The 16,070-nt window shown below is 43.0% G+C and overlaps 1 protein-coding gene across 2 annotated transcripts in view; it reads left to right on the top strand.

The window, feature by feature from the left end:
- Positions 1-16,070, top strand: part of TMEM144 (transmembrane protein 144) — a 35,571-nt gene that overhangs the window by 7,804 nt on the left and 11,697 nt on the right. For both annotated transcript variants that reach the window (XM_068278870.1, XM_068278871.1), the window contains exons 3-7: positions 530-652; positions 4,329-4,428; positions 7,274-7,354; positions 9,670-9,751; positions 12,839-12,912. In XM_068278870.1, coding sequence (XP_068134971.1) covers positions 530-652; positions 4,329-4,428; positions 7,274-7,354; positions 9,670-9,751; positions 12,839-12,912 — 460 coding nt within the window. The remainder of the gene's footprint in view (positions 1-529; positions 653-4,328; positions 4,429-7,273; positions 7,355-9,669; positions 9,752-12,838; positions 12,913-16,070) is intronic.

Genomic DNA, 16,070 nt, shown 5'->3' with positions numbered 1-16,070 from the left:
TACCACTTTTGTATAATAGCCCAAGACATACGTTTCTTTTCCATTTCTTGAAAACCTATGCTGGAACAGAAGGTCATTTTAAAGAGCCTTGTAAAAGTTAATTTTGGTACCAGTATAATTTTTCATCCACTAAGCAATATTTAAATGATTGTACTCCACCTAGGCTAATTAACCATTTTATTCTGGGTGCAGATTCCCTTCCCACTGCTTCTTGTTGAGCATCCCATTAGTCAGTTTCCAGATCACTGCACAGAGAAGGAACATTGCCCAGAACTAAGAAGAACTAAGAGAAAGGGAAATCTGCTTCCTTCTGCAGTTTTAGTTTCCCAAGAAAATCCATTTCATTCAACATTTATATTTATGCTTTCATAAAAGCAAAAGACTGTTTTTGTTGATGTCTTTCAATGAGTTCTCTTTAATTAAAAATATGCATTTTGAGAATTCGGGTTAAAAAAAAGTTTGCCTAAGCTAGAAATCCACCTTCTTTCGTGTGGGTCCTTACATAACAACATATTTTGTCTTTTTTTAGGTATGTTCTTCCAGTGGATTCTATGTGCCTCAATATGGATTGTAGCTTTAGTGGTTAATTTAATTCTTCGCTGCCCAAAATTCTGGCCGCTTGCGATGGTTGGAGGATGTGTCTGGGCCACAGGTAAAGGAATAAGCCTGCTTTAACTACATACCTCTGCAGTAACAGTGACTTTCTCCACTGCTCACAGTGCAAACTCTCCACTGGTTGCTAGTAAATGTGCTGACTCTCAAAGCTTTTAAAGGGGAACTGAAGATAGAGGTATACGGAGGCTGCCATATTTATTTCCTTTTAAGCAATACCAGTTGCCTGGCAGCCCTGCTCACCCTCTGCCTCTAATACTATTAGCCATAGCCCCTGAACAAGCATGCAGCAGATCAGGTGTTTCAGACTTTAAAGTCAGATCTGACAAGACTAGCTGCATGCTTGTTTCTGGTGTTATTCAGATACTACTGCAGAGAAATAGACCAGCAGGACTGCCAGGCAACTGGTATGGATTAAAAGGGAATAAATATGACAGTCTCTGTACACCTCTTTCTTCAGTGCCCTTTAAGGAGTGATCCAAGCTACAAAAAAAAAAATCCACTTACCTGGCTGGTGGCTCCCGGTCTTCTCCGCTGGTGCAGCCGACCTCGCCAGGTCAGGTTCCGGGCCGGCTTCTTCTGCGCTCCATCTCACGGGTCACGTGGTCTCTCCGACGTCATCAGGACGGTACTGTGCAGGTGCAGTAGTTCTGCGCCTGCCCAGTACCGTCCTGATGACGTCGGAGAGGCCAAGTGACCCGCGCAGTGGAGTGCAGAAGAAGCCGACCCGGAACCCGACCTGGCGAGGTCGGCTGCGTCAGCGGAGAAGACCGGGAGCCACCAGAGCTGCGGCAAGGGCACAGGACGGCTGCCACGGGCTGGAGGAAGCCCCAGATAAGTGGATCCTTTTTTTTTTTTTTTTTTTTTTTTTTCATACCTTGGATGTATTCTTTTAAATGAAGATCCTACACACACCATATACCTTGAAAACAAATTCTCTAATGATGGCTTCTGATGATTGCGTCATCAGCAGAAGCCATCACTAGGGTGAGCCGTGAGAAAGGAGGCAGGTTTGCGACCACTCGGAGCCACTGGACTAGGTAAGAAAGAGCCGCTAACATGCTAATTACACTGGGGGATGAGCGGAGACATGGGAGGGAGGGAGGGGAGCGCGCACACACACACAAGGGGGGGGGAGTTTAGAGGCAGTGGGCACTCAATGTGTTACGCTAATTACACCGGGCGAGGGGGGGCAGTCACACAAGGGAAGGGGCTCACCAAACAGGGGGAGCCAGAAACACTCACCAGGTAGCGGATGGCACACAAGGGACCATGCAGGGAGTGCCCAACGTGGTGGTGTTTGTATCGGTGGGTGCTCATAAGTCGGTAATTCCCTTCCTTTGCCATATAAGACGCAGAGACCTTTTCGCTCCATTTTTTTGGTAGAAAAAGTGCATCTTATACGGTCGCAAAAAGGTAACTGGATCACTCCCAACCAGGACCCACTTAAAAACATAGTTTTCAGGTCTTCCTAAATCTATCGAACTCCATCCTACACTCAATCCGAGAGACTCCATCCTTGGACGTCAACACAAAACCTATAAAGTAGACCTAAACCCTACCCTCTTTTTCCGAAAATGAGCACGTTTTTCCAGGATTTTTGAGGATGCTCAAAATATAAGCCCTACTCCCAGAAATAAACCCGTTACAATTTGTAAAATCAATTGGCAATAGAATGCAGCAGGACAGATAGACCCTTCACGATTAAAATCAGACGCCCTCAAAAGAATTGCACTCAAAAGACTCCATGAGACCCAAGACATTAAGGTGTACCCGAGGTGATATATAAAGTACAAAACATATTAATAGGCAGGCTGTTTTATTTTGCTGCCTGAAAGAGTTCATTTCTAGGCATCGAAGTGACAGCTTCTGTCTTGTTGGTGCCTTGTCAGGAATATAGTAAACAGCACATTACAGCTATTAAGTTTTTCTGGCAGAATACAACTTCTGAGTGCAGGGAGAGATAAAATACATGAACTATTGACCTTTTTCTAACTCTGGGAGACTTAATAGGCTGCCACTGATTAGTGACAGTAAAACATTCAACCTACTTTGTAAATGTTTAAATGTGAAAGAAAACCCTAGGATACTTAAAATAGTCATTTTTACAAGTAAGAGGATACATATAATTGGTTATCTCATCAGTTTATTTTCAACTCGGGTTCACTTTAAGAGTCGAGAGTTGATCATGGAAAAGGGAACGACTGTAGAGACATAAGAAACTAATGATGGAGTTTAGGGTTTGGAGAGTTACCATGATCTAGAATGTTATGACATGGATGGATAGATATTGGATTGTTCATGGGAAAATAAGACATCCCCTGAAAGTAAACCATATCAGATCTTTTGGAGTAAAAGGTTAATATAAGGCCCGGTCTTACTTTTCAAGTCGCCACATATATGCCAGCCAGTACAATAGAACTTGCTCACAGCAATCAAACGTTTGCCTTTGATGTTAGCTTGGCTCCTTGTAGTGATGGATCTCTCATTCCATATTCCTCATACCACTTCCTCTTTCACACTTGCCCTAAATGTTTTTTACTTTTTGAACTATCCTTGATGTTGTATGCTTCTCATTGACACGTGGTTATAAAAACAATTCTTAAAAACCCTCTCCACTTATCAGCCTTTTTCTCTTTCCCTACCTATTCAGTCTACTGCAATGGCTTGTTCATGTATTTTTTTTTTCACAATCTCCTTGCTAAAACTAGCTGCGCATGAGTTGAATATTAGCCAGTTTGTGAAAAAATGGATTATGCCTGATCTGGAAATTCATTAGGTAGTAGTCATTGATGTTACTACCATGTGCCCCTGATCTTAGAGTTCAGCAGAAATCTGATCCATAATAAGTTGAAGCGCTAGCATTGTGACACTTGTGTCGAAACTTCCACGGGAATTGAGGAATTTATGTTGGCTAGGTTGCCAACACTCCAAACTACTTGACTAGAACACTATTTGCATGTTTCTAGACTATGTTTTGTATGCATGAGCTTGTATGTTTTCCACATGTGTGCCTGTGTTTCTTCTAGTCCCTCCAGTTCTGTCCCACATCTCAAAAACATACTGGTAGCTCCCTAGATTGGCCCCAATATCAGGCCGGGACATTAGATTGGGAGCTTCGTGGAGAACTTTATGACTTTATGGAAAGGACTCAAATTGTGAAAAAGAGGAAATCGAATGCCGTTTTCTAGTGCAAAAAAACTTGTTCATATAAACTTTATTAGTACAAAAAACATTAAAAACAGTATCTTTGGTTCCACATGATTCGTCTTTGTGTAATCAACAACACTAATGACTGAGACCAATAATAACAATACTTTGGCTTGATTTGATGTTTTTGTTGCAAGCCTTGATTGATGGATGTGTTAAAAGTGGCAACGACACATGTTCGTTTCGGGCAGTTTTACTGAACAATTATGCCCTTCATCAGGCCGTAACACACAGCTCTGCAGGGCTCAACTACATGGCAAAAAAACAAAAAGATATAAACACATATGGGCATCTGCGCCAACCAGATGCACCCCAGGGCTTTCCAAGGCGTAATCCACGAAGACGCTGCTATGTTGGAAGAGCTTCGTGGAGAAACCATTATTGATGTGAATTTTTCATTGTATTTTGTAGAGGACTCTAGAAAAAATGTGTGAGTGCTACATGACTTTATATCACAGTAACAGTTTATACAATGTATTTCATCAATTTCTGTTTTATGATTGCAGGTAACATTACAGTTGTCCCGATAGTGAAAACCGTAGGACTTGGATTAGGTCTCTTAATTTGGGCTTCCACCAATCTCCTTACAGGCTGGGCGAGTTCAAGGTAGTAGCGTTAATGACTGAATGTGTGTGACATCATTTTACTTGCAAACTTTTTTTTTTTTTTTTTTTTTTTAGCTTATAATTTTATTAAGGCACTGTTATCAACCTGTTGCTGAGGCAGCCAGTATATGCAAGTTATTACTGGTTTGACTACCGTATACTGTATATACAAGTGATTCTCACTGATTGAAAAAGTGTTTTGTTGAGAAGTGATTCATTAAAGGACAACTGACCTGAGACGGATATGTTGGCTGCCATATTTATTTCCTTTTAAACAATACCAGTTGCCTGGCATCCTGTTGATCTTTCATGCATCAGTAATGTCTGAATTACACACCTGAAACAGGCATAGGGCAAATGCATTCCAGCATCTGATCTGCATACTTGCTCAGGATCTATGGCTAAGGCTGGTTTCACAGTGGGACGTTACAGGCGCACGTTAGAGCAGCCTGTAACGCACCCCACCGCACAGCAATGAAAATTCAATGGGCTGTTCACAGTGCCCACGTTGCGTTACTTAGTAACGCTGCGCCATAAGACAACGTACTGCATGCAGTACTTTATAAGCGGCAGAGCCGCGTTAGACTGCTTGCACATGCTCAGTAATGTTGGGGAGGAGCGGAGAGCAGCCAGGCACATGACTAATTAATATTCACTGCACTCAGTGACGTGCAGTGTTTACATCCTGGAGCGGCCGCTCTGTGTGGCGATTGGCCGGGCGGGACCACGTGATGCCGCATGCGTCCAAGAGTACGCATCACGGACGCCAGAGTGAGCTGCACAACGCGGCTCACTCTGACGTCCACATCAGAGATCACCAGACGTTGTGTTAGGGGCACGTTATGCGACCATAACGTCCCCTAAAACGCAACGTCCCACTGTGAAATCAGCCTAAAAGTATTAGAGCAAGATTCCATTAGGATTCACGGTTCCCATTCTGCTGCGTAGCCACAGCCTAAATTAATGGATCGGCTATAGTGATGCAGCTGTTTGCTAAAGAAATCTGCAGCATGCCATCCAGATTCGCAATCTGGGCAGCAAGCCATTGAAGAGATGGGCAGTGTTTTCCCGCCTCTCTCATGTGGGGAAATACTGCAGATTCGGCTCAGATTCAGGCACAGTGGAAACAGGTCTTTAAAGGACACCCGAAGCAAAAATAAACTAATGAAATAAGTGATTGTATCTATCTTTCTTCTCCTAAAAATTACTTTTTAAGATATTCCAGTTTTATTTTATGTTTAAATCTACTTTTTAAGTTTTAACTGTTGTTTTTACTCAATGACACATTCATTTTAGTGTGCCAGAGCTAAAAATCTATGAACTATTGACCCTTTTTATCTCTTTCCTGCTCTTAGAAGCCATTTTCTGCTAGGAAAGTGTTTTTATAGTTGGAATTTCTTATCGGTGAGGGTCACACTAGTCACTTCCTGCTTGAGTCAGGACTGAGTCGGCCACTTACATGCCTGATATTTAACTCTTTCAGGAAGAGAAAAAAAGGAACACAGCATAGTTATTAGTGTGCTTGTCACAAGTCACTTCGGGTATCGTTTAAGGGCAGAAGATCAATAGGACAGCTAGGCATTGTGCATCATTTAAAAGATGATGAACAAGGCAGGCTCCATATCCCTCTCAGGTCAGTTGTCCTTTAACCACTCTGGATCAGTTAGAAGATTGATGCTATGATAGCTTTGTACTGCGCAATGCCACAGAGGAATGTGATTCACTACCAGAAAAATGTATCACTGTTCCTGATCATGTTCCAATCACTAAACTGTCTAAAATCAGTCTGATGTGAAGCCACCAGATAGGAGACTTTGAAAGGAATAATGGCAGATTTGATCCACTTATGGCTCCCTCAACACAACTTAACTTCAACACAACTTTAACTTACCAAGACTGGTAAATGTTAACACAAGGAGGATTCCATGTGGTTCATTGTTTAAGACGTAACCTTCGTGATAAAACTCTAAGAAAGAATCAATTACTTTCTGAGGAAGGGATTGGTTGGCTTGCCCTGCTGGGCCATTACTGACCCCTGTATGCTTAATATTGCGACTTTTCTCTTGTATGTCGCTTCTTCTATGTTGGGGTCACAAAAGGTCCCTGATGACATGAGACATGTAGCCTCATGTTGTACCCACAATCAGTACATGTCATATAATTTTCCTAACCTTTGTGGGATGGTTTTTAGCTCTAAAGGTGCCCATTCATTTATCGATTTTACTATTCTTTTCCCTGCAGGTTTGATTGATCTGTAGGGAATAGATTCCCGTCAAATTTTGATTAACTTTCAGTTGATTTTGATGATAAATCCATTGGCAGTGTCGATCGAACAGGACTGAAGATCTAGGAAAATTGGGGGCGGGGCAGGAGCCGTGTTAGATTGACAGTCCATACCATTGCAGTGCAATGCTGCTGTTCAATCAATTTTCAATAGATTCCCTGCGCAGTTCGCAAAATAATTCAGGTGTGCTTCAACATTCACAATTACAAAATTGCAGAAAACACGATTGACATGCAACAGGTCAACACTCAGTCAATGGTGATATTAGATGAAGGGTTCACATTTGGCTGTAGTTTTTTATTTTAGTCTAAATATGCTAAATAGAATCTTAGAAAGCGTTATTCCTAGATATCCTTTCATTTGAATTTTATGGAAAAGTTCCCCAAAAAATGCTTTAGTTTACACCTACTTGAGGGCTCTATGGAGCGTTTTCGTCCGTGATTTGTGTTTTCAAAGAAACACTGGCCTTAATGTATTGACTTTCAGTTTTCCAGACCCATGGAATGATTGCATGTACTCTACAGTGTTGATATGCTTACCAAGCTCTTATCCCATTTTCAAGGTTTGGCTTTTTTGGAATTGATCCAGAAGTGGTTCAACGGCCGTATTTAAACTATGCAGGAGCTGGCCTGTCTGCATTAAGGTAATGTCTTTCCTTGTAGTGTTTGCATAAGCATTGTTACGTTCTATGTTTAGACATTCATCATGTATTACAGATTATAGATATTTCCATCCTACAAAAAGTCATGTATCTACAGGACACAGTCATGGTGATACTAACATACTCATTTATGATGCAATACCTCAGTACTGCCAGTTGTTTTGAATGCCACCAAAATGGTCAGTTACCTAATTGTTGGAACAAGGAAGCTTCAGGAAGGCTTACCGACCCCAGCCCCCCGCATGTTTTTTCATGGCGCACCGCTCTGCAAAACGGTAAATAGCGTTTTATTTATCGGCAGAACGGTGCGCCATTTTTCTCCCTGCGCCATTTTCGCATGTAAGCGAAATATGTTGGGCTTACATGCGAAAATGGCGCAGGGAGAAAAATGGCGCACCGTTCTGCCGATAAATAAAACGCTATTTACCGTTTTGCAGAGCGGTGCGCCATGAAAAAACATGCGGGGGGCTGGGGTCGGTACTCGGTAGTACAGGCAGCGGGGGCTGGAGGAGAGAGGCAGCGGGACACTGGAGGGCATAGGTATCGGATGTATGCAGAGGCATACGTTACCTTGTCCTGGGCCGGCGATCGCTCCTTCCCTCCGCTCCTTCCATTCGTTTGCTGTATTCCTGCAGCCGGCCAATCACCATGCGGAGACTGAAGCCACATGGTGATTGGCCGGCTGCAGGACTACAGTAAACGAATGGAGGAAGAGAAGGAGCGGAGGGAAGGAGCGATCGGCGGCCGGGACAAGGTAACGTATGGCTCTGCACATCCTCCCCCGATGCCTACGCCCTCCAGCGTCCCGCTGCCTCTCTCTCTCTCTCTCCTCCCCCGACCCCCGCTGCATTTTTTACCACTTATAACGCTATTTAGCGTTATAAGTGTAAGGCACACTGCCTGCGCCATTTTTTAAGCCTTATAACGCTAAATAGCGTTATATAATGTAAGTCTATGGGGCGCCCTTTTTATCCCCCTGGCGCTGTGCGCCATTTTTAACTGACACCCATATTTCAGTGCATCTGCTTTGCATGATCATACGATATCACAGCACTGTGTCTTAATACCTCCCATACAGATCTGTGCAGCTTGAAGTATGTAATTGCATTATTTCTCTTATAATGTGCTATGCTTGGGGGCATGCTATCCAGAACTGGACACACAGTGCCTAGATCTTGGCAGTCAATCTGCTTCCCGGCAGTCAACCTTTTGGCAGCATTTTTTATTCCTTAGCAGTCTCTCTGTGCCTCGCAAGTCACTCTGCAGAGTGCTGAGACAAAATGCTAGTAGGTTTGCTACTGCAACTCGCTCGCTCTCTTCCTCCACCCCTCCCAGTGGAAGAATGGCAGGGAAGGATTGGGTGTAACTTGCCTTATCACATCTCCATGGCAACGACGGTGTCATGTGACACGCTGCTGCATAATGACGGCAGGTCAGGTGATGCCGCCGTTACAATGGAGATCGCCACTGAAGTGTGGTAGGGTGAGTTGGCTTTCTTGTACGTGCTCTGCATGTGTTGTTCTAAGGACAGCAGCAGGGAGAAGGGAAGAGGAGCAGAAGCCGGCCCTCATAGCGCAGGTTGTACTTTGCGCATGTCTGCTCTGGATAATTCAGAGACTTCCAGAATCATTCTCGAGCCCACCGTGCTAGGACCCTGTAAACATATTCGACAAGCGATTGTCGTATTTGTTCTTTGCACATGGTCCGGTATTAGTCATGGAGAGAATTCGAAGACATAACAACAACAGTTGTTTAGGTGATACTTGGATCAGAATGGTATGGTTCTGATCCAGCTCTGAAACATGCCGGAAGAAGATACTTAGTTTTGAAAGCTTGCAAAGGAATCTTGTACAGTTAGTCATTAAAGGTATCACCTAAACAACTTTCGTTGTTATGGCTTCGTTATTTGTTCTTGTGGCTGAACTCTTGTCTGTGTACAAGCACTGATGTACTGCACATGAGGGTGCACCTATACAGTAGCATGAAGCTGCTCATGCATGAGCAGCGTTATGGTGCTGAGGAGGTACAGGCCATACTCGCACTTGCAGATAATATCTCAGAATTATTTGTAAATGTTTTCTTTGTGTCTGGAATTTATTAGGATGGCTCTAATGCTGCCCCAACCCAGGCTGGTCACAGACAAATACGGGCACTGTAGCATATACAGTATATATTAAAATCATAATTGTGCATATTTTAGATTATCTTTTGGTTGCGGGGTGTGAAATTCTGCTTTTGTTTGAATTTGTTTAAAAGAATGATATGATTTATATATTTATATGAATTATTGTTTTTAGTGCGGTTATTTTTCTGTTTGTGAAAACTGAAGTAAAATCTACTACACTGGAATCAGAAATTACTCCGCTTCTAGGGACTAGTGTAAGTATTACAGTCACAGGTGTGTTTTGTGTGGGTTTTATTATTTATCATCATTATTTTTAACCACTTGCCGACCAAGTGATTTCCCCGTTGGGGGGTCTGATTGCCGCCGCTCTGCTGTGCCTTGCGGGGGGGCTCCTCAAAGCCCCCCTCCGCAGCGCTATTCCCCCCTCCCTCTCCCTGGCTCTGTGGGCGGTACAGGACGGCTTCAGCCTTTCAGACGGCGGCGATCCCCGGCCTATCAGAGACCGGGGATCGCCGATCTCCTTTACGGCGCTGCTGTACAGTGTAAACACCGGGGATTTCTTCCCCGCGTGTTTACATTTCGCCTGCGAGCCGCGATCGGGGGCTCGCAGGCAGTTCACGGAGACACCCTCCGTGAACTGACATGGAACGGCCGCTCGAACAAGCAGCCGTTTCCATGGAACCCGCAGACAACCAGTTTACGCTGGTCGTCAAGAGGTTAATGCCTTTTCTGTGCATTCAGAAATTATGCAGACTCTTTCTCTTTTGGTTTGCCGCATCTTACAGTCATTTTTCCCTACTCAAACACTCTTTAACCCATAACAGTTTAATGGTTAAAACAGTATTTTAGCAATTTTTGGAAACTTTCTTTAAGTGCCACTATTGCGAGAAATTGTAAAATATTAAATGCATACATATAAGGTGTACGTTTGTGCTGGAGTAAAATGCACTATAAATTACTTTTTCCTATGTCACAGTAGGTGGTAAAGATCTGAACGCTCTGTGTTGGACTAGTTCATCTCCTCATGAGGTGTTCTTAGTGTTTTATTTATTTTCAAAAGAAACTAAATAATGTGCACTTGCATCTTTCATAGGTCATTTCTATGAAGTGCTTTTGGAAAGGCTGAATAAAAAAAAAAAAAAAAAAAAAAAAAGAGCATCCTATAAACACATGGACTAGTCTAAAACCTGACCGATTTTTACTCACTTCTGTAAGTGACAGAAACATAGGGTGCACACATGTGTTTTGAATTGTACAATTTTTAGTGATAAAAGAAAGGCTTCCTTCTGACTACCATGTCATGAAGGCCAGTGTTATAGTGATGATACAGTATAATCTCGTTATAATAAACTCTGATATAGTAAACATTTGGGTCCCAGGCCACAGTAGGTGGCGCATGCGTTATATGTCAGTGTGAAACTCCTGATCAGCTGCTCTCTTCTGGCTGGTTGCAAGTGAGTTGATGCCTGATCACATTTGTACGGCATGAAGAATGGCACTGACGCTGAATATACAATACTGTACAAATAAGCAGCCTGGGAAAATGAGGACTAATGTGAACATAAACAAAAGAGGATTCAGTGTTACTACTTTCACTTTGCAATCACCAGTAAAAGTATCGTCACAGTCCTCCCACAGGTTTGTATCCAATGGTAGCGTGCGGAGCGCAGTACAGGCTACTATAGTGCAGATCAGAGCAGGCCTGATCTGCAAAAAAACTAAGGAGAGTGGAGAGTAGAGTGCTAAGTCCCACCTGTGGAGGTATCTGAGCCGTTTGTGAGTGGCTTATTATGATTGACTGCATTTTAAAGAGAGGCTTCACGATTGTCTCAAGTGTGAGCAGAAAGTTTTGCAGGACACATGCTGCAAGTCCTGCCCACGGAGGTATTGGAGCCACTGTCTATTCAGTGATGGCTGCAATTTTATGGAGCCCTGGATACTGTACTAGTGATTTGCCCAGCCTGGCTATGCATCCCTAAGGTATACTTACCTTGTAGTCGTCCAAATGTGCACGTCCTTGTACTGTGCCTCCAATAGGAGGACAGAGCTGCTCCTTTGCAGCAGAGAATGTACCAGGGCATGCTGGGCCATTTCTAGAACCGTTTCTGATATAGTAAACCTCTAAAGTTCCACTTTTGATTCTATAGTTCCTCTGTAAGCTTCTCCCATCTCCACACTGGTACTCTACAGTGCTACCAGAGGGCTGATATTGTTTGGGGTCACCTCTCCTATTAAAGTCCTTCTCCCTTGATTGATTTTAGCCTTCCATCCAGCTCTCAGGGGAGTTGTGATTATTCCAATCTTTTTAGTTACAAATTGCCCAACAATCTTGCAGTGAACCAGAACTCATAGGAGGGTGTAAAAACGATCTGTTTCCGGATTGGAAGGGAACAGATCCAATGTTAACCTATGGATCAGTTCACATCCGTTTGTTCAAACGGATCCGTTCCACACGATCCGCTGAACGGACCACAAGTTTCTTGCAGCACCAAATTTTCCGGACCGCTAAGCCCAACCGAACGGAAACTGAAGCTTTAGCGCTGCATTGGGGACAATGAGAAAACAGAACAGGACTGTTCTAAATAGAAAAATACACTGGGGGTGGGGGATGTGGGGAAACGGAACAGAAGCAGCGGAACGAAAAATGGAGTGGAAACGGAGTGAAAACCGATCCGATCGACCGGTGATCAGATCCATTCTCACGGATCCGTTTGCTACTAACGCAAGTGTAAACCAGGCCTTAGGGGCTAAAAAAAAGACCAAAAAGCAATTTTCTGTTTTATAACTATTAATGCCAGTGTATGTTTGTGATCCCTTAATGGATAACTGAACCTGCAGATCGAGTTACTCCACGCATGCTGACACCAGCATTACAATAAATCTGTCCATAATGTTAACAATCAAATCTGCACATTTACATATTTTAACTGTGTTTTGTGGTGCTAATTTTCTCCCTGCGCATCCCAACGTTGCTTTGCTGCTTGTTGGCCCTTGTGCATCTTCTGAGATCGATCCCCAAAAGAGTGGGCATCCCTGATCAATTCTCAATATTATGATCAATTTGCAATGTTCTGATCAATTGTGAATTGGAGGTACCTTAGCTTTTAGTAGATTTTTTTTTTTTTTTTTTTTATGCTATGCTTTTATTAAATATACGGTGATGTCTAAAGTATTCAAAGTGTCACATAGTGTCAGCTACCTTGATGTTTGAGTAAAATATCGTTTACAACGACTGAAGAAAAAATATGTAAAGCATTTTCGAATTAACATTTCAATTATTTAGTTACCGTTAACTAAAAAAAAGTCATATTTTAACTGAAAATGTATTTTTCATTTGACAGATTAATTCAGACGGGAATGCTGCTACAGATGAATCATGGGTAGACAAATTATCACCTTTACAGAGACGTATAATGTAAGTCTTTAATACTTCCTATACTAGGAAATAAATCATCGAAGCATTTAAAGGGAATCTGAAGTGAAAATAAACTTATAAGATAATGAATTGTATGTGTAGTACAGCCAAACAATAGAACATTAGTAGCACTGAAAACAACCTGTCTCATTTGTTTTCAGTACAGCAGGAGTAAGAAAACTTCACTTGTTATCTATGCAAAAGAGCTTCTCTGATCTCTCTAACCAGTTTAGTCAGCTACAGTGCTGTTTTCTGAGGCACTTGTAAGGGACCCTGAGCTCTGCATAAAAATTAAATTTGGACTTACCTGGGGCGACCTCCAGCCACCTGTAGCCCGCGAGGTCCCCTGGCATCCTCCTGGCCGTTTCCGTGGTCCTGGCCCCCGGCTTCGGTAATCCAGCGACTTTGAAGTCTCCTGTGCGCCCCGTCATCATGCCAGACGGCATAAGAGTCCTGTATATGTGCAGTTCAGTCTTAGAGAACCACACATGCGCGGGACTATTACGCCAGCCCGCATGATGATGCCGGGGGCGTGCATGGGCGACTTCTGCTGGAATACTGGGCCCAAGACCACGGAAGGTGCCAAGAGGACGCCCAGGGTCCTTGCGGGCTACGGAGGGCTGTAGGAAGCCCCAGGTAATGCCAAATTTCATTTTATGCAGAGCTCAGGGTCCATTTAAACTTCAAAGAAACAGTAACAGGGAGATTCGGATAAGATTTTTACTGCAGGGAAGTTTAAAGGATCATTAGCCCTGTTTCATAGTGTAACCACTTCCGTACCAGCAGTCTCTCCCCCCTTAAGGACCATTTCGAAAAGGACCATGAAAGTACAGGAATTAGAGATACAAAGATGTGTACAGGTTTGTTGCTAGCTGCTAAGTAGGAAATATGGATAATGGAGGTTTATTATTATTATAGGTATATGATTTCTGAGGGTGTTAATGATAGGAGATGTGAGATTAAGAGGAGGACCTTTTCATAATGGAACAAGAAGTTGTTTAGGGTGTGGGTTAGGGGTCAGATTAAGGGGCGTTATACCCAGCAGCTAATGGGGAGAGAAAGAGACAGTTGGTGACAGTGGGCTGTAAATGTAACCTGTGTCTGATTGGATGTGGAGGTGGGAGGATAAAGTGATTTTACAAAAAGCAAATGTTCATGAGAGGAGAGAAGTAGAGAGAGGACCAACAAATAAAGGCCACAGTGTCCTAGCAGCTTTTAGGAAGCATAGGAAGAGGAAAATCATAGTGAAACATTACAAGATGTTAGGAATAGGTGAAGTCAACCGTTAAAGCAATGTGTGTGTGAATGTAAACATAGGCCTGGTACATGGAAGAGGACTGCAATTGAATGTTCTTTTTAATTTCCTGATCAATAATCTGTTGCTGGAAAATCAAACACACTGTACACATTAGTAAGAGAAGGGACCCACTACGACACTTTGTGGCAATCCCAAATCGTGGTAGTGTCTCCGGCAATCATCAAGCGCAGCTAAAGCACTCCTAGTGGGTCCCAGCCCTACCATGGCTTTTTCAACTGATCCTTTGTTTCAAGCAAGTCCCAGCATTTTCCTGTATACAGTTAGGTGGCTGGATTGAGGCCCGGTTCACACTGGCATGGATGAAAAACTGATCCGTGGAACGGATCAGTTTTTAAAGGCACAGTTTTCCATCCGCGGCCCTCTGTTCCATTGAGCCGTAAAAATCGCTGCAGACCCAAACTTGTGGTCCATGCGGTGGAACAGACTAAATGTATCCCTTTGAATGGACCAATGTGAACGGATCCATTGGTAAACATTGGATCCGTTGGCATTCAATTCAATAAACTGTTTTGTTTTTCAGGTTAATGTGAGCTGAGCCTTATACACTGTGCATCATGTACAGGACCCATCAATATTTACTGGCAAGTTTAACAGTAAAGCAACTAAGGAAAGGTTCTTTAATTGATTTTTTTTTCCAATAGGTCTGCACCAGAATTCACTTCTGTTCAGTAGATCAAGCTACTTTTCTCTAGGGTTTATACTTGGCTTTAATTAGACCATTGATGTGTAGTAGTTGGAGTATTTTTCCTCTAACTATTCTTCCTTGTAGTTCTGTCAAGACACCATGGACCATGCAATAAAACTGAGGTCATGTAGTCAAGCAAGTGGCCGGTTGTAAGTGTAGAGATGCAGGCTAGGGACGGACATTGAGGAGGAGAAACTGCACGCGTACAAGGACCAGTGATCATTTGTGATCTGACAACTTTTGTGTACACTGTTTTGCATGAATAAAAATCACCCACCCTGATCTGTCATGATAAATTGTTTGTTGTGCCCGGGAACTGTTGGTCATTATCGTTTCATGTCTGTTGTCAAGATGTACGAGGGTCATCCAGAAAGTAACAACCGTTCTGCCACACAAGGTATTATTTATGTGTAATTTAACTTGCATCTGTCAGGTTAAATTCTTCTCTACCTGCAGTGCTTGTCATATGACTGCAAACTGCTGGTAACTGTTTGTTCAGTAGCACTGACTAGAAGCCCTCACAACAAAAGGAATTGAAAACCTTGTAAAAATATACAATGTTTGTACATAAAGTGCAAATGTAAGATCACAATAGAATTGATGCCCAGTCTCCAATCTCGAACGGTTTTGGTCTTGCATAATTACTCCTAATGACGACGCAAGGCCAAAACTTGTCAGGATTTAAAGGGACAATAAATATTAATCCGCTGCACATATCAATCACTTCATTAGTAAACCTCACATATGTGAGGGAGGGCAGGACCAATACCTAGTCAATCGCCACATGAAACAATGTTTTATAGGGTCTGTTTTTGCTGTTATTAACCTTTGATACAATAAAGAGAGATTTATAGTAGGTGAGTGGCGGTCCATTGTTTCATGTGAGGATTTAAAGGGACTCAGAGCTGTAATATAAAAAACATTTATACCTACCTGGGGCTTCCTCCAGCCCTATCCGCTCAGATCGCTCCCACGCTGCCGTCCTCCGCTGTATGCAGCTTCGGGAACCAGGTCCCGTCACTGCCGTCAGTCGGTTCCAGTCTACGCACAAGCAGTGCGCTGTTTGCATATCCCTTCAGCAGCTGCTGGTTGGTATCCCTGCAGGGCAACAGAGATTTATAGGCTATAGCATGCTCTGTCTCCACTGGAGTGCTT

The sequence above is a fragment of the Hyperolius riggenbachi genome, chromosome 1 (genome assembly GCF_040937935.1).
Source record: "Hyperolius riggenbachi isolate aHypRig1 chromosome 1, aHypRig1.pri, whole genome shotgun sequence".
Classification (NCBI taxonomy): Eukaryota; Metazoa; Chordata; class Amphibia; order Anura; family Hyperoliidae; genus Hyperolius; species Hyperolius riggenbachi.
This window is presented reverse-complemented; position numbering and strand designations above follow the sequence as displayed.